Genomic DNA, 18259 nt, shown 5'->3' with positions numbered 1-18259 from the left:
AGGTCTCTGTCACCTCTGTTAGCCATGTATCTTAGCCTTTTCTGCTGCTTGTTAAAATAGTTGTTGTGTTCCCCAGTTACAGTCCCACAGAAAGATAAATAAATGTTGGTGTTTATTGGGGGGGGGGTAGATATTTTTTAAAATTTTTAATCCTTAAGTATCGTACATGGTGTTGGATAGCACGCAGGTTCCACACAATGTGCCTCCTCTTTGGATATGTGGTCTCTCGAAGGGGTGTTTATCACTCCGCCAGAGTATAAGCATTTACTTCCATGTTATTCACTAGATGTCATTAACTTCTTTAAATATGCTTCTTCACTCTTTCAGAGTTACTGGAGAATGTAACCCTAATACATAAACCAGTGTCATTGCAACCCCGTGGGCTGATCAATAAAGGAAACTGGTGCTACATTAACGCTGTATCCTTCTCAAGTGCTGTCCCCAAGGCCGGCTGGCTGCACTTCTCTCTTCCTCCCGTGCCTTTGACTTCGTGCAGCTGCAGAGGGGCCTCTCCCCTAAAGTTTGAGTCCAAGAACTTGGTTCCTTGCTTAGTCTGCCTACCTTGCTTATAAACAGAGTTAATTCCTGACCGCAAAAAAAGATGATTGTTGACTGGTGAGTGACAGAATCAGGCGACTTTTATTTTCATTAGCATGGCCCTGATGAATGGGGCAGTGTGTCCACTTACAATTGGAAATGTTGTTTTAATTGATTTATCTAGGTCGAATCAAGTTTTTGTATGTAAATGCTGATTGCAGAGTAAACCCTTACGTGGAAATCACAGGACAGTTATCCTCATGGTTATTTGGTTTATTCTTTTTTATGTTTACATATGTAAGTCTTTCAGTGTCATTGGCTTACTTAGGTTTATATGCTTTGGGTTTACTGTACCTTTCAGAAATTTGGAGTGTCTGTTTCATTTCCTTTACACTTCCTTACTGCCAATACTTAGACACTGCAGGCACTGGTTGCTTGCCCTCCGATGTATCACCTGATGAAGTTCATTCCTCTCTATTCAAAAGTGCAAAGGCCTTGTACGTCGACACCCATGATAGATAGCTTGTAAGTAAGGTGCTTACAAATGTGTTACGGGGCTGGGTGTTTTCGCCTCTGATAATTTGAATTCAAATGGTTTAGCAAGGTTCTTAATTTCTTGCAAATGAGTCCTATAATTTTATTTTTTTTAAATGTACTGTTGATGTTTTTATGTGGAAGTTAACCAGAAATGGAATCGGAGCATTGTTTGTGTTCTTTAGATTCAGTTACGTAAGTGTAGTGTTTACTAGTGTGTGTATGTTACATAAAATGTACCAAAACCTTACAGAGAAAAGATTGAAGAACTCACTAGCTGTTATAGCATTGGTTACTTAAAATTTGCCATCTTCATGCTAAAATACTTAACCATCGAGGCTCTTTAGTAAAAGTATGTCTTTTTTAAAGAAATGTGCTAAACTGTTGTTTCCCCCATGTTTGTAGTGTTCGGCTAATGAATGAGTTTACTAATATGCCAGTACCTCCAAAACCCAGACAAGGTGAGTAAAAATGAGGTCTTCCGGTGCCATTATGTATGGACTGTTAGGAGCTCAGATGACTGAATGTCATAAGTTCGGTCTTGTTGGAAAGAAAATGTCTTTAAAATGCGAGATGTTACAACTGTGCTCTTCTCAGCACTGCGTGCGGTGGAGGGGAGTTCTGGTCATGCTGCTTTTCATCATTTTGACTTGGTTTTCATCATGAAAATCTGTGTCCTGTTTCCACTGCAGCTCTTGGGGATAAAATCGTCAGAGATATCCGCCCTGGAGCTGCTTTCGAACCTACATATATTTACAGACTTCTGACAGTCATCAAGTCGAGCCTGTCTGAAAAGGTTTGGCATTGCTCTCATGTAGCCCCTAGAAAGGTGGCCTCTTGCTTCAGTCTGTGCCCGCGCCGTTGCCTGTTCAGTGCTCATTCTGCACCGTCAGTGCTGGGATTGGGTGGGTCCTGAGTAGATCTGGGCCTGTTAACGGAGTCAGTAGCTTGAATGAATATTAAAAAATATCATCGGGGCCAGCTCATGCGTCATTTACTGTGCACCAAGTACTCTTGTAAGTTCTTTTCATATGTTAGCTTACTTAATTAACCCTTGAGTAAAGTATGGTTGTCTCCTTGTTACATTTGAGAAAAGTGAGATCCTTGTCCAAGGTCACACAGCTCCTCAGTACAGAGCCTGGCGTTACAGTCAGCTCCTTAAGCACTGCGCTGCCTCTTAGAGCTTGGTCATTGGGCCTGGAATCGTGGCAGCCTTAAGGAGAGCTAGGGCTTCATCATACTCACACGTTTCTAGTAGCTCCTTGCCTCTTTCATCTACATCTGTGGTCATACACTTTGCTCCTGAAGGCATGGGACCGAGGGCCAAGGAGGTCTGCGTAGAGATTGTGATGAGTCAGTATAAGCATTTGAAATGATGTCTAGGGAAATTATTCAGAGAGAAAAATCGTCAAAACAATTGCGTTAAAGCTGAGTAAAGCAATACTGAAGCTCCTTGTTCTGAGGAAGGGTGAATGGCCAGGACAGTGCAGCGGGGTACCACTGGGGATGCTTTACTGCTCCTGTCGTAGCTGTTGGTGCTTAGCTCGAAATTTACGTTTCCCAGGTAGTGAGAAAAGTATAGAATGTTAGCAGTGCAGAAATGGATTAAACTGTGCCCTCTGCCCTCAAAGACCTCACCTGTCCAATAAGGGAATTAGATCTATCATCCAAGAAAACAGACCCGCAAGAGAAGTACTAAAATAGATGCAGACACTGATGCTTTAGAAGCCAGAGGAGGGCCGTCCAGCTCAGGTGGAGGCGGAGGTAAAGCAGTGAATTTTAGGGGGCATCCTGTGGTCAAGCCCCACCGAAATCCTGCTCCGAAGTTACGGTCATGGAGAGAGGTGTCTTTCAGAGTTACATGAATATTGGCTCTGTTGGGTCCCCCACACCACCCTCCGATTTAGTGCTTTGATGGAAGGACTCACAGGACTCAGAGGCTGTTCTCACAGGATTTAGTGCAGGGACACTAAAGCAAGGTCCGACGTCCATGGGAAACCTTGAAACTCCTCTCCCGGTGCAGCAGGAGAATGCACTTAATTTCTCAGCATCAATGTGTGACAGCCATGTGAAAATGTCTGCTGTGGAAGCACATGGGAGACTCCCAGGGGTTTTACCGAGGGCTGGTCACGTAGGCATCCTCTGCCTAGCACACACCAAAATTCCGTACTTGCAGAGGGAAAACAGGTGTGCACCATAAACCACACTGCGCCATTTTGGCATAGTCCCTTTTCACTTCTTGGAATGGGGGGGGGAAATCCCTCCCCAGATCCAACTTCCCAGATGCCCACCAGGGACCAACCCAGCAAGCAGGCCTTGCCAAGAACCGTAGCCTCGTGCCTGCTGTGTCAACCCTTTCTGCTTCTTGAGCTAGCCAGTTTCTGCCCTTTTGCACATACGCGGGGCGTACTCAACGCTGAACATCTGCTGTCTGTTTAGAGCTGCAGTTCTAGGTGGAACAAATAGACCTGGAGACCGCACGAAGACGACTTTGAAAATCCTTGGAACATGTGGTTATTCTCCAAAGAATGAAATGGGAACTAATCCCAAGATTATAAGACAAATATGTGACTGTTGCATGACTCATCTATAAATGATTTTGCTGGTGTGTGTGTATGTGTGTATACAACTCTTAGTTAAATCTTCGAATCAATAGAGCTTTTCACATATAATTTGGGTCCTTTCCCCTATAGTTGCCCATCATCAAAAATAGAAGGAGACACACAGGGCTGCTATTCACAACTCCCTGGGGTTGTGCAGTGAGGTGGCCCTAGACCTCTAGTTCCTGTTCTTCTATTTCATATCAACAAGAGAGCATCTGTTTAATAACTTTTTTTTATCAGATAGGTAATACATATTTATTGTAGAAAATTTCAAAAATACAAAAAAAAACCCAATAAAAATCCCTGCTCATTCTATACTCAGACATAAAGGTGTACCTGTCTCTCCCCCCGTCCCCTCCCCAATCCTCCTACTGCTCAGCCTACCCATTTCAGTGGTCCAAAGGAGAGCTAATATGATTTTGGGAAACACTTTACATTAAATCTTGTTGAAAATTTAAGAGGAGACCTAGTCTGAATATGCAGGTATAATATTCCCTGCAGTCCTTGCATGGTGATCAGTTAAAATTAATGTGCTCACGTCTGGCCTTTTCAGGGTCGACAAGAAGATGCTGAGGAGTACTTAGGCTTCATTCTAAATGGACTTCATGAGGAAATGCTGAACCTAAAGAAACTCCTGTCACCAAATAATGAAAGTAGGTTGTGGTCTATTTGCCACAAAACTGTGTGAGAACCTTTCCTTAAGAATTCCTTTTGAGGGGCACCTGGGTGGCTCAGTCGTTAAGCGTCTGCCTTCGGCTCAGGTCATGGTCCCAGGGTCCTGGGATCGAGCCCCGTGTTGTGCTCCCTGCTCGGCAGGAACCCTCTCCCACTCCCCCTGCTTGTGTTCTCTCTCTCTCGCTGTGTCTGTCTCTGTCAAATAAATAAAATCTTTCAAAAAAAAAAAAAATTCCTTTTGAACAGATGTCACCTGCTCATGTAGTACATTACTTTCCCCCCACCCCGGTCATTGACCCTTTGAGTCACCTTCTCACTAGGGCGAGTCTGGTATCTTTACATTGCTTACTTTATGGGCCATTGTGAATGTTCTACTTGGATAAATTAAAATATATCCAGAACCTTTGCTTTTTTCCCTTCAACTCTTAATTAGGAAAATGATGAGACATCCAGAAAAGCTGGGAGAATAGTTGGTGAATACCTGTATGAGCACTGGGTTCTGCGTCTGCTAACATGTCATGCTTTGTCTGTCTCTCTGTCCCCACACACAGTTTCCTGAGTGACACAAATTAAGTTGCAGATACCAGTTTGCCCCTAAATGCCAAAGCATGCATTTCCTGAGGATGAGGATGCTCTCCCGCATGACCAAAGCCCCTTACCGAATTAGGAAAACTGGCTTTGATTACACAGTAATGCCTACTTTCCAGTGCACCTTCAGATTTCTCAGTTCTAAGCACGCTGTCTTTGGTGGTTAATGCAACCAGGGGTCCAGCGGATGTACGTGCTGCATTTGTTCTGAATGTAGGACACACCCTGATTTCACTTTTAAAGCCAACTCTGTGCAGGTGGCTTATGTAGAACCTTTCTTTAAAACATTTTTTTGCTGTTATTGTTGCTGATGGTAGCTTAAGCGAACTGTCTCCTTTTCAGAACTCACCATTTCCAATGGACCCAAAAGCCACTTAGTGAATGAAGACGAGCAGGAAGAACCAGGCGAAGGAAGTGAGGACGAATGGGAGCAAGTGGGCCCCAGAAATAAGACTTCAGTCACTCGCCATGCGGAGTTTGTTCAGACCCCAATCACTGGCATTTTTGGTGGACACATCAGGTTTATGCTTTTCTGGAATACTTTAGTGGTTGCCTTTTTCAGGGTTTGGCCGTTTACTGAAGGGGGAAGGTGTAAGACGTGTCTAAGAAATTTTGGACTCGATGGCTTGCCTTTACGCCTCTGTGCCCGCTCTGTCCCTGGACTTCCCTGTGCTTCTCCTGCCTGGTGCTTTCCCTGCTCCCGCCCCGCACGGCACCTCGGCACAGGGCGCTGGCCCCCAGGGCTCGGCGGCCGCCGTCACCCCTGCTCCCTCCCTCAGTCAGCCCTACATTCCCTCAGGCCAGCTGCTCACCGCTAGGTAGGAAGAGAAAGACTTGTTAAGTTGAAATACATGTTTTGTGTCTGACTGGAGGAATATTAGGCGCCAGAACCAAGGGAGCTAGAAAGGTAAGGGAGTGTGGAGGGAGATAGTTCTACATAAAGGGGCACATGGGACCTCCTGGAGTGCCTGGGCCCTTCCTCTGTCCCAGTTCCCGTAAACCAGCTGCTCCTTGCTCTTCCATGACATCCTTCTGGAAGGCTTTTATTTGATTGCATTAGAGCTGTTCAGGACCACCGTGATGTGGGACTCAGGAGCGTGGGGGCCGTCTCCAAGGCGGTTCAGTCATCCCAAGTCCCAGAGGGCCTTGTTAGGGCAGGATTTCCTCTCGGAAGGCCTCGTGTTGTATCCTACAAGGGTGGTTTTTTAATGAGACTCAGTCTTCGCTTGTCCCAAATGCTTTGTATCCAAAAGAAGTAACACCCTTTCCAAGGCATGGAAAGTTAGTTCAGTCTCTCTCTGCTCTGATACAACTTAGGTTGAGCCCCTTTCAGTAGGCTAATAAGACCTCAGCGTGTCCACTGGCTCCTTCACAGGCCAGTCGGTGCTGCTGTGTCGGATGGGATTCAGAAGCCAGTTATGCCACCTTGTCACCCTGAACGAGTCGTTTCTGTGCTCTTCGGTGTGCGCTAGAGCCTGCGGGCCCCTTTCTGTTCTGGACTCTGCACGTCAGCCTTGTGGTCAGGTGTGCTCTGGGGAAACGCCCAGCCCCTGACTGCTCCCGCTGTAACTTGCCTTTGCCAGATGCGATTCCTCGGGCTGGGCCGTTTCGGGAAGGGAAGCAGGGATCCAGGTCAGGCAACAGCAGTGAGAGGAGGCCGTCCTGTGCCCTTAGCCCTGCATTAGACCTCGGATGTTAGCATTCGTGGGCTGGTCCCTTAGGGACGGGAGAGAGGCTGAAGGAACAGCCCGGTGGGTAGAAGAGCAGCGCCAGACCCGCGCATAGGTAGGGTATCAAAATTGCAAGGCCACTGAGGCCAACATTCCCGAAGAGCCTACACGTGTTTGAAAATAACCCGTAGGAAAAACCAGAATCCACTTTGGAGAAATTTCTAGCTTGGCCTGCATGGCTCTCCCAGGCCTCTAGCCTCAGTGGTCTTTTTATGTTGAAATTGATTGTTGATACTTTTGAGAAACGATAAAGCAAAAGTAGGAATTATTTTTTATAATTTAGGAAACTTCTCTCCTGTGTGCAGTAGCCATCAGGAAGCGCTTCCTTGTTCAGACAGCTGGAAGGTTTTTCTTTTAAAATTCACCCTCTTTGGGTGGGTTTTCACTTCCCCCAGAAAAAGCAGCACCTTTCTTCACCTTTCCCCTCAGCCACGGAATAAAAGTCCAGGCCACTGGAGTCAAGAGGACCGCCTCTTGATTCCTTCACCAGTTTTAGTGCCTTCTGCTCCCACTGCCGCTCTTGGAACCAACGGAGTGGCCGTTGCTCCCACGTCCGGACACTCGAAGGGAGGGCGCGTCACGGTGCATCCTAACACCGCGCTTTAGGAGAGCAGCGTGTGAACGGGATGCCCTTCAGCTTGCTCTTCACGGCATCTGCTCCATAAAGCCTCAATACCCACGCACACCCATTTGATTCTGTTCGTAAACTAGGTCACTCAGACTGCAGAAATGGAATTCCTTGTTGAGCTCCTGGAATGTTTCCTTGCTGGGGCTAAATGAGAGATGGGCCGAGCACACAAGTTTTACTCAGAAAAACTTAGAAAAAGAAAAGTGAAATGAAAAACCAGCTAAGAAAAACAAGGTTGAATTGGCACCCTTCTTCTTGAGGGTGGTAGGTAGCCTTGTTTCCTGGAATGTTAACTTATTTTTTATTATACACACCCTACTCCTCTTCTTTTGTAAGTCATTTTTGTAGGGGAAAAGTGCCATTAAAAATACTCTGTTTACCTTGGGGTTTCCTCTGTTTTATTAGAACGGGCTATGATACTTTGAGAAAATGGAGTGTGTCAGCATTTCGAGGCCATGGCAGGATAGGCGCATTTACTGACTGGTGTGTGAAATAAAGTCTGGAGTGGAGATGAAGGAATTGGGAAGATGAACTATGTTTTCTTCCAGCGAGCTTGTGCTGGGAGAATGATCAGCTGGTGGATAGTTGCTAGAAACACTTAGGAGGTGGTATTTAGCAGGATTATTTTTAAATTCAGTATATTTTTGTCTTTTTTGTTCTCTCTGGTTTTCTGAAAATGATTCTGAGCAATCTCGTTTTCAGTTAATGCCTCTTCTCCTGCTGGCTCATCTTAACGGAGAATGGGAAGGAGTGGTCTCTTAACAGTGTTCTGTTTTTGTTTCTGCCTCTTAGGTCTGTGGTTTACCAGCAGAGTTCAAAGGAGTCGGCCACTTTGCAGCCATTCTTCACCTTGCAGCTGGACATCCAGTCTGACAGGATCCGGACGGTCCAGGATGCATTGGAGAGCTTGGTCGCAAGAGAATCTGTCCAGGGTTATACCACAAAAACCAAACAAGAGGTATACTAATAGTTGATGTTGAACGTTTGTGCTGAGGCACTCTGGCGTGGTGGAAAGAGCGCAGAAGTAAGAGCGAGGAGAAGTGCTTTTGCATTCTGCCTCTTAACCCCGTTGCTTAACTGTTTTGGACTGAAAGTTTACACATTTTTAGAATGAAATGGTTGAAACAGATGCTCCTTGCAACCTCCTTTACCTCCAAACCATGTAACCCGAGGTAATGATCGTTGGGATTATTTATCCTGAGGTACATTTAATTTTCTGGTAGTCTAATCATGATATGGAAAAAATCAGTACTACCTGTAACAGAGGCCAAATAGCTTCTTTACATCCCTGATGTCATAGAGCTCAGTTTCCCGAGATTAGTTAGGAGAGAAAAGGGATTCCAGACATAGCTATTTTGCATTTGATGTTAGGTCTTCAGGGACATCAACAAATAGAAAGTAGCTGTTTTCATGCCTGTTAGTCTTTCATTTGATCTGAAAAGGATAAAAGTCTGAGTTAAAAGACTCAAACACTAAAAGGTGTTCAGCAGTCAAGGGAAGCAGATAGTCTCATGGGGTGTACTTGTCAGCCGAGTCAGGAGACGGGGAGAATATTCTGCTCTCGGAGAGGTTACTGGCTCCTGGGGTCCAGATGTACCAGCTGACGCCTGTTTTCCACTCTGGTCAGGGGGGTCTTCTCTGCTGAGATGGTGCTGGTGAATGCAGAAAAACGTACTGGGAGGGCACTGCAGGCTAGCTAGGGGCAGCGCTTGTGTGAACAGTCCCTCGTGTCCCTAGGGAGCTTGCTGTAAGGAGACTGTGTGGCAGCTGAAGGTGCACGAAGAGTGGTTGCTGCCAGCACCTTATGGAGCTCAGTGGGCCTCCCGTGGCCGAGTGGCTCACACTGGGAGAGCAGAGCGGAGGAGGACATGGAGACCCTTCGGTCCCTCTGGGGCCTCCTGCTTGGACTGATCAAGCCAGCCTCCTGGGAGATCCACACATAGTTATGCCTAATCCTCCACCATGTTTTCTGACTTGCTTCCCACGGGCGCTTTTGTTTAAAAAATAAAAGTGGTAGGAGTGAGAGACAGAATCTTGGCACTTGGCTTAAGTGAATAAGCTGAGTCTGGCGGTGGAACTTAGAGAGAGTGGGTATTTGTTTTCAGGGAGGTTGGTTCGTGTGGCTGAGTTGTGTACTTGGCTCATTCTATGGCAGCTGTGGCCCCAGAGGTGGTGTCGCTGTCCTGGCCCCCGTGCCTCTCTTCTCGCTTGCTCTCCTGTGGGCTCCTGTGGGGGGGGGGTGGGCGGTGGGCGCTCCTCCCGCAGGCGGCTTTCTGCCTTTCCCGGGCTGCCAGGAAAGCCCCCTCACGTGGCGGTTTTCCTCTCACTCTTGCTGCAGTTAGCTGTGGACGTCGGGGAGGGTGCAGATGAGATAGAGGTGGAGAGCGTGAGGAAGAGGTGGCTTATTCTAGATGGCAGGTGGAGGAAGGATGCAGGAAAGAAGAGGCATTTCAGTGGAGCCTTGAGGAAGAAAATGGGCTGTCCCAGCTCCGTAATGGTGGTGTGTTACCAGATCAAGAGCAAGAACACTCAGAAAAGCAGATGTTTGAGAAAGGAAGATTTTGGACAGTTCATATGGGGTGGGGATATCTGGAAAGAGCAAGTATCACATTTTCTGGAATGTGATTTCTTTAAATTTACTTTTTAAAATACCCAGTTTAATATATTTATATTTTAAGGTCATAAGATTTTTTGCTGTGGGAACACACGATGAAGGTCCATGGGAAAACATGATTATACAAAATACTTGCTGTGTAGAAAAGGTCTGGTTTTGTTGGGCGAAGAATAGTGTGTGTCAGTTTGTCTGGAAACCCAAAACACATGGAAGAATTTCAGATTAGCCACTTAATGAGTTGCCTGAAAGCTTGAGGTCAGAATCCTGGGTTGCCAACACTGAGAAGCATCCCAGAGACACATTCGTCCAACTCTCGATTCACAAATGAGGAAGCTGGAGTCCACTTGTCAGAATCCTGGTTTTTAACTCTTGAGCTGTAGCCACACTTTTCCATCATTCACACGTTCTTGTTGGGTGTGGAGACACCAGGGTACAGACTCAGGATGGGAATCTGGAGGCGTGTTGGGTGGTCCCACACCTGGGATCAGAGTCTGGGTGGGAAGCCAGGTGCCCATTAAGACACCTCCAGCCAGATGGGTATGTGGTTTTCTGAAGGCTTTCTTGTTTTTTTATCTATGCTGTTATCTTTTGGATTGTGACTCAAACAACTATTTCTATCAAAAGTATTCTTCATGTAAATACAGGAAACATCAAAGGGTTTATAAGTACAAAGAACAGTAAATAAAGGGAATAAATTGTTTGTGAGGATGCGTTTTAATGAAAAGCAGCATTTGTTAGACCTGTGAAAGCATATAAGGAGCATATAAATAAAACTGGAACTTGTAAAACTAATGGTTAGAAGAGATGGCTTTTGGGTTATTTAGAACACTTGAGAAACACTCTGGCCTCAGTTTGATTAATGCTACGGGACTTACTAAAAAGCGTGTTAATACATACATAATGTAAAGTACTGCTGCTAACTTAGCTTTTTAATTTTTGTGCCAATTCGTCATGAATGTCACAGAGCAAAGGTTCTTTTTTTTTTTTTGAGCAAAGGTTCTTAATGTGGAGTTCACACATGGGCTCAGGGATCCATGGGGTCATCTGCAGTTGTGTTTAAAGGGATGTTTGCCTTTTTCTAAGAGGAATGTTAGTAGCTTTCAGAAGGCCTCTTAGCAGAATGTTAGATTTTCAGGAGCTCCCTCGACCCAGCAAGGATTGAGCAGTGCTCTCAGAGAGGATCCTTGTGTGACGGACATGCGTCTGCTGCTGCGTGAAGTAAGGCGCCGTGGGTCCTGCTCTGCTTTGTGCCTCAGGTGGAGATAAGTCGCAGAGTGACTCTGGAGAAGCTGCCCCCTGTTCTGGTGCTGCACCTCAAACGGTTTGTTTACGAGAAGACTGGTGGATGCCAGAAGCTCATCAAAAATATTGAATATCCTGTGGACTTGGAAATCAGTAAAGGTAACAGACATGCAAGGCGAAAGCATTCATGGTGACAGTTGTCCCGGGAATCTGTGAACTTGGCACTTAGTGTTTCTGTATAATGTCGAGAGTAAGGAAGTTCTCTTTTAGGGCTTTCTGGTTTTATGTTTCTTGGTTTATAACAGACCTCTGTATTAAAATTGGCACCAAAGTAGCTCTTGAAAAATAAAGGCAAAAATGAATAAGCCATATAATCTTACTAGATTAGAAAAGTAGAGATTTTGTCCATCAAAATGAGCATCGTTTTTTAGAAACATTTTATGGATTAGTGGTACAAAATCATTTTCTTTATACTAAGTATTAACACCTCCCGCCAAGCCTGGTGAAATAAGCTTTTTCAGTGAAGTGAGAGAATGTTGCCCATAGGCCCCTGGGGGTTCCTCCCAGCCTCTCGTTGCAGTGACACAGGGTCAGGTCTGTGGCATTCTGTCAGCCACAAGTCTCTACAGGTAACCGGGGCTCAGCAGCCTCGACGCCTTTTGACCAGAGCACCAAGTTCAGATTGTCTTGGTAAAAGCGCAGCTTGAAGGAAAACTTTGCTTGAAAGCTTCGGGATTTGTGAAAAAGGTGCCGTGCAGTCCTGGGCTTGATTGGGAACAAGCTGGAGGCAGATCTCAAAATAGCGAGGAGTGTGGAAAACGGGAAAGAGGTTGTGGGACGTCATCCCTGGGTTTTGCCGAGGAAGGAAGCTGTTGCCTTCCCCACCCCTCCCATCCCCACCGCACAGCACGACCACGCTCCACTCCTTCCCGGGCCCAGTGACTCTAGAACTGGGGCTAGCCGGCCTCGCCTGAGCCCAGGCAGGGACGCTGCATTTCCGCAGCCGGTCTGCAGCTGGCGGCTCCGACCCCCTGGGCCGGGCTGTCCCTCCTACCTTCACTCGTGGAGCTGCTTCGTCCGTAGGCAGCCTGTTTTCCTGATCCCATTTGAGAACCAGGAAGGGGAAGCAGGGCCAGCTGAGAGCCACACACTGAGTCGTCTGCTGTTTTGCCTTGTCTGTCAGGGAATGGGGAGCACGCACCCAGCCCAGCGGGCATCCTGTGCCCCACGCTCTTGCATCTCCCCTCATGCCCAGAGTGACTGTTTGGACTGACTACACGGATTTTACTTACAGATCTGTTCTTGCTGGTTATGTGTGTTTTTGTGTCAGCTGCCACTTTAAATGCTTTCTAGAAAGAGAAATGAGCTGAGGGAGAACCAGAGGCCCTGGTGTGGGTTGTGGGTGGGGGATGAGAGGGGCCGGTGGTAACGGCGGTGACAGGGGTCCGTCTGCAGGTGTGCTACTCCTTCAGGGCGCCCCGGGGCCCCGGGGCCCCGAGGACAGGGCTGCCTGCCTGCCCAGCTGGTGGACCAGTGCCTCTTTGGAGAGACCATCTGACTCTCACACAGTGGAAGTTTTGTGGTCTGACTCATGTATAAAATATTTCAGTTCTTAGGTTTCCTGGGGCTATTTTGTTTTGTTGCAAAGTGGGCAGCGTTATTCTTTTCCAGTTGAGAATATCTGCTTCTAAGGGGCTTCTAGCATGAGCTCAGTGGGCTCAGTGTATTTCTTCTCTTTCTTCCCCACTGGTTGCTGGGGACGTGCGTGGCTGCACTGCCCAGCCGGCCCCCCAAGGGCAGGGCCTGCGTACATGAGGGGAGGCCGTGGGTTTTGTTTTCCTGGTCTGCCGGGTGGTGCGTGTGAGTGGGGACTGTTGTCACCTCTGCTTCTGTCACTCTGAGCCTTTCTTCAAGTGCTTTTATAGACTACAGCTGTTGGTATTTTGTTTTTCAGAACTGCTTTCTCCAGGGGTTAAAAATAAGAATTTTAAATGCCACAGAACCTATAGGCTGTTTGCAGGTAAGTAAATTTGTCTCTTATTTCCTTACTAAAGCAGTGATAAAAGGGCTTATGCCCAGGCACAGTTTTACTATAATACCACCTAACACAGAGAATAGACTTCTCTACTGCTGTCCCTATGGGGCTCGCTAAGTCCATATATCTTTTGAAAATGTGTGTTTGTCCTGACAATCCGGTGCTTGAAATTCGACAGAATATCCTTTTGGCTCTAAGTGAATCCAGTCCTCGTTTAGCATCGTATCTGTCTTTGAATCAGAGGGGCAAGTGTGAGGCCACCGGGCTGGCAGTTTGAGGGTGCGACCTTTGCCGCGGCAGTCGCGGTGCCTGGGGGGGTGCTGCCTGTCGGGGCGGTACCGTGCAGCGGCCTCGTTAGGTCAGGAGAGCGGGTCCCACACGGATGCTCCGCCGGATGATCTCCTGCACTGCGCTGGCTCGCCCGGGCTCCTGGGCTGCCACACCCCGGCTCAGAGCCCTCCGAGGGGGGCGATGGCAACCCCAGCCCCAGAACTGGGGACCCTGACACCTCTTACCTCCTGGCCCAGCGCTTCCCGTGGCACCTTGTGTCCTTCCTTCTGCCTTCCTTTCTCTTTTATAGCCTGAGTCCTCTGGGCCTTTGAGGCTTTATGTCTCTTTTAGTAGTCACCGTTTGCAACAACTGCGTGTGCTTTCTGGCCTTTTTTATTAGAATTTTCTAACTGCTTTGTTATCCTTCCTTTTGTGCTGCCTTTGGTGAGCCTGTTTGTAATTTAAAATAACATGACCGTTCATTGACCCTCACACTTTTATTGAACCTTTCTGCTACTAGGTACCTTTTTTTTGTAGTATCTCATTTATTCCTCGCAGCTATCCTGAGAGATGTGTGGTGGTGTCCCCATCTTCCAAAACAAGAAACCCAAATTCTGAGAGACACACTCTCCGCTCTGATCCACGGTGGCATGGCCGGGCTTCACCCTGCAACCGCCGGTCCCTCCTGCGTGTTTAGGAAGTTGGGTTGGGCCCTGATCAGTGGGTGAGGTGTCTGCTGCACTGGGAGGGGTTGGGCCCGGTCGGGTCTTTCTTCCTGCAGCTCTGCCCTTGACTTTGTCTTCTCCCCCAAGGCAGCTGATCATGGGTCCTCCCCTGACAGGGTGGCCACCCACTCCTGCGGTGTCTCCAGCCCTTCCCTTGCCCTGCCTTGTCATGGAAGCCGTGCCACGTTGGCTGGCGCTCAGGCTCTGCAGACTGCCTCTGGGGCCGGAGGAGCCCTAGGGTCTGGCCCGCTCAGGGAGCTTGGCACCGAGGTCCCAGGGGGAAATGAAGTGCTGCTTTGCTGCCTCCCTGCTGCTCTGCCCCTCGAGGCCATTGCCAGGGAAGGCTGATGATCCAGGGCGAGGTGCAGGAATCCCCCGTCTCCTGCTCAAGGAGCCCCAGTGTGGTCCTGTTCCGCCTGCCGGCCGTGGCCCAGCATCTGAACTGGGGCTGTCACTTGCATTCCTGATTCCTCCTCTCACAGCTTCTGATCTCAGAAATAAGGGCACTGGATTCAGTTGATTGGAATTTTCTGTAAAAGGTGGGTAAGGAAGCACTTGGTGCAAATGATTTTGATTGCGGGACCGAGAGAGCAGATGAGTACGGTGCTGCCCAGGCCCGTTCGGTCAGGGGCTCACCTGCAGTCCTGGTGCACCTTCCTGGTCACGGGGCTGCCGCTTCCGAGACCCCAGCCGTGTGCCGTGCCTGCTCTGGAGGTTTTCGAATGGAAGGGTCTGGAAGGAAATACAGATGAGTTAAACCACAGGTCCTTTAAATCCCACTGATCGGTCACTTTATATAACTCTTGCCCAAGTCACATAGGTCTTGGGAAGATGCAGAACGAAAGCCCTAAAGCAGGTTTGGGGTCAGGGGGACTGCTCGTGTCGAGCCTCCTCCACGCCCTTGATGGCTGTTTGATCACTGTGACCAGCAGTGCCTGTGCTGGTCCTGCTGCTGGTTTCCTGCCTGGTTGGCCTGCAGTCTTCCGCCCTCGGGTGGCCAGTCGTGTTTGTCACGGGGATGCCCAGGGCTAGAGCCGTGGCGTCCTCTGAGCCCCCAGAGGCTGCTTTGCCAGAGGGGCTGTCCTCCCACCAGCGGTGGCCACAGGCCCGGAGCTGGCTGGGTCCTCCTGAGGAGTGACCACGGCCACCAGAGCCCAGTGATGTTCCCGCCACCTAAGTACTGTGCCTCTCCACGTGCCTGTCCTTTTTGCCCCTGGTGGTGGCACCCAGCTCGCCCGGCCACATTGCTGGCCCCCCGGCTGTTTCCCTCACCCAGGCTCCTGACTGCTGCCTGGGCCCCTCGGCGCCCCTCCTCATGGAGGGGAGGATGCAGCCTTTGGCGTCTTTAGGTGACTCGACTGCAGCTTCCAGTGGTTGTGTGTTAGGCCTTTGACTAAAGCTTCTTGATTGAATTACAGAATTTTTTTTTAAATAGATAAAAACTGGTATTTTTTATTATTATTTTGGCATTATTTGTTAAGACCGAGAAAATTAGAACGTTTTTTAAAAGGAAAAAGGGTGATGACTAGTGCCGTGTTGGTGGGGCTGCCCACGTCACAGCCCTGCTGTCCCTCCCGAGATGGTGCGGTCCACTCACTGTAACGACAGTCACAGAAATGCTGGGGTTCTCGGTTTTTCATTGTTTTTTTCCACAAGCATACTCCTATGTCCCCAGTCCCTCTCTCTGTCCATCTTATTGTGATCAAATCCGCTAATTATTCCTTCTAGTTCAAGTATTTAGGTTTCTCTGTTTTTTCACCATTATGACCTCTTTGTCCGAGATTCACATGCTCTCTTTAGAGCCGTCCAGAAGTAGGATTGGCTAGATCGAGGGCACGAGCGTTTTGGGTCTCTGGGTGGCGTTTCTGGGGCTTGGTCGGTGTGTGGGGCTGGGGGGTCTTTCGCGCTCTGTCCCCGTGTGCTCTCATCAGCAGTGGACACGAAATGGTGGGACAGCCCCACCGAGCTGGCGTCTCTTGTGTTTGTGAGGCATTAAACATTTTTAAAACCTCATTGAGATACATGCGTGTGACTTTATCTTGTAAACCGTGCGGAGTTTTTGATTATGTGACATAACTTTGTGTAGTGACGTACGTCTCTGTGTCCCGCCTGCCTCGGTGAGGGGTGTCACATGCAGTGGCCTTGGGGGCGAGTCAGGCGGGCGCCATCGGCTGCTGGGGTGCGGTTCCCTCACCGGGGCGTCCGTGGGCCTCTCTTGCAGTGGTCTACCACCATGGCAGCAGTGCGACGGGCGGCCACTACACCACGGATGTCTTCCAGATCGGCCTCAACGGCTGGCTGCGCATCGATGACCAGGCGGTCAAGGTGATCAACCAGTACCAGGTGGTGAAGCCCACCGCGGAGCGCACAGCCTACCTCCTGTATTACCGCCGTGTGGACCTGCTGTAGCCGCCTGCGCGCTGTGTGCCCGACGCCCGCTTGCAGACACCGACTCCCTCTGACTTCCTCCCTCTCTTTAGCGGCTCTCTAGAGAGAAACTCTTCCTCCTTTGCAGAAATGGGCTAGAATGGAGAGCAGACGCCTCGGGGTTTGTGCGCAAGAGTTCGCGTTGACGTCTACCTTCCAAATCAAAATCATTCGGTTCAAACAGACTGTCGCTTGATTTAAGAAAATACACAAAACCCATGTTTCTGAAATAATGCTGATTCCTGAGTAAGAAGGGGGACTTGCATTTGATTCCCATTCTAATTGCTTAGTAGAATAAATCCTGCACCAGCAACACTTGTAAATTTGTGAAAATGAATTTTATCTTTCCTTAAAAAAATAAATTTTTTAATCCATCACACTTTCCTTCCCACCCTTTAGTTTTTGATAAACAATAAAAACGAGCCAGTTATCAGAGAAGAAATAGTTCTTACTGCAAAAGAAACGTAAATACAAAGAGTAAGTTGCTGGTTCCTAACAGGAAAGTACATTTTAATAATTGTGCGATGAGAAGCTGCTTACGTACACAGTGCAGATCAGATGTTTGGAGTTAAGATGTTAGTCCACATAGATGGGTGATTGTAAACTTTATTGCTATTAAAAGATTTCAAATTGCATTCATGCCTCTGTGAACACGTAATGAACAATGGGCAAAATAATGAAGATTGACACTTCCCTAAGTCGCTCTGTTTAATTCTGCTGTCTGCTCTTCTATAACGCTGCGTCTCTAATTGTACACAGTTTAGTGATCTCTAGGAGTACAGAAGTTGTCGCCCATCAATAAAAATCACAAAGTTGGTTTAAAGCTGTGTGTGGTGTTTCTTTGACTGCAGATGCCTCTTCCTGTCGCTGGAGTTCCGGGGGGCGCGAGGCCACCCCCAGAATTACAGCGAGCCCTCCAACCAGATGAACCGAGACTCGGGTTGTGCTCGCTTAATATCTCCAATGTTAGTAACTAGTGATTTGGGGAGATGGAGTTTTTGAATCTTCCAGTAGCAGGACAGGGGAGGTAAAGTGTCCCTGCGCTGTTCCTGGCCCCCACCGCGGTCAGCATTCCCAGAGTGGTGGCCTCAGATCACAGCTGAACATCATGCTGCTCGGGCATCTTGGCAGCGACTCGGCACTACCCTTGGGTTGTGGAAAGGAAGCCTTTCCAGACAGAAGAGTTGGGGAGGAGAGGGGCCACGTGCTGTCAGGCCACCCATAGTGGCTCTCGGGCCTGGGGGGCCCCCGCTTCCAGCCCGTGCAGACAATTCACGGTAATGTACTGGGATCCGCAGACAAGCAAGCCTTTTCCCCAAGCTCCTCTTTGAGCAGCTGGTGTTCTTAATCATCGCCTTGTGCCACCGCATTCATAGCTTACTCTTAAAGTCACAGTCCTAACACTGTCCACTTAGCCCACTCACCTGTTGTCACCCTAATCTGATTTGTTTGGCTGACTTATAAGTTATAGTTAGGCTCTTAGGAACACATGGTGTGTGGAGTCCAGATTCACTTTGGGGGAAGCAACCCCCTACCAGCAGTAACTCAGCCAAAGATGACATTGAGCTCTACCTTGGTTGGAGCACTTCGTTGAGCTCTGGGTGGTGATACTGTGATCCAGGTCGTGTCCTTGCTGTGCAAATGGCTTACC

General features: G+C 48.4%; 1 protein-coding gene across 3 annotated transcripts in view; it reads left to right on the top strand.

Moving 5' to 3' along the window:
- Nucleotides 1-17431, top strand: part of USP10 (ubiquitin specific peptidase 10) — a 74914-nt gene extending 57483 nt beyond the window's left edge. For 2 of the 3 annotated variants that reach the window (XM_035024673.1, XM_035024672.1), the window contains 10 exons: nucleotides 328-419; nucleotides 953-1062; nucleotides 1477-1532; nucleotides 1764-1867; nucleotides 4228-4327; nucleotides 5280-5457; nucleotides 8088-8253; nucleotides 11166-11310; nucleotides 13106-13171; nucleotides 16403-17431. In XM_035024673.1, coding sequence (XP_034880564.1) covers nucleotides 328-419; nucleotides 953-1062; nucleotides 1477-1532; nucleotides 1764-1867; nucleotides 4228-4327; nucleotides 5280-5457; nucleotides 8088-8253; nucleotides 11166-11310; nucleotides 13106-13171; nucleotides 16403-16590 — 1205 coding nt within the window. In that variant the 3' untranslated portion in view covers nucleotides 16591-17431. The remainder of the gene's footprint in view (nucleotides 1-327; nucleotides 420-952; nucleotides 1063-1476; nucleotides 1533-1763; nucleotides 1868-4227; nucleotides 4328-5279; nucleotides 5458-8087; nucleotides 8254-11165; nucleotides 11311-13105; nucleotides 13172-16402) is intronic. The other variant, XM_035024674.1, reaches the window with a different exon arrangement.
- Nucleotides 17432-18259: the final 828 nt, after the last annotated feature.

The sequence above is a fragment of the Mirounga leonina genome, unplaced genomic scaffold (genome assembly GCF_011800145.1).
Source record: "Mirounga leonina isolate KUSES-001 unplaced genomic scaffold, KU_Mleo_1.0 Mir_180, whole genome shotgun sequence".
In the NCBI taxonomy this organism is placed as follows: domain Eukaryota; kingdom Metazoa; phylum Chordata; class Mammalia; order Carnivora; family Phocidae; genus Mirounga; species Mirounga leonina.
Note: the sequence above shows the minus strand (reverse complement) of the source record. Positions and strands in the feature narration are given on the sequence as shown.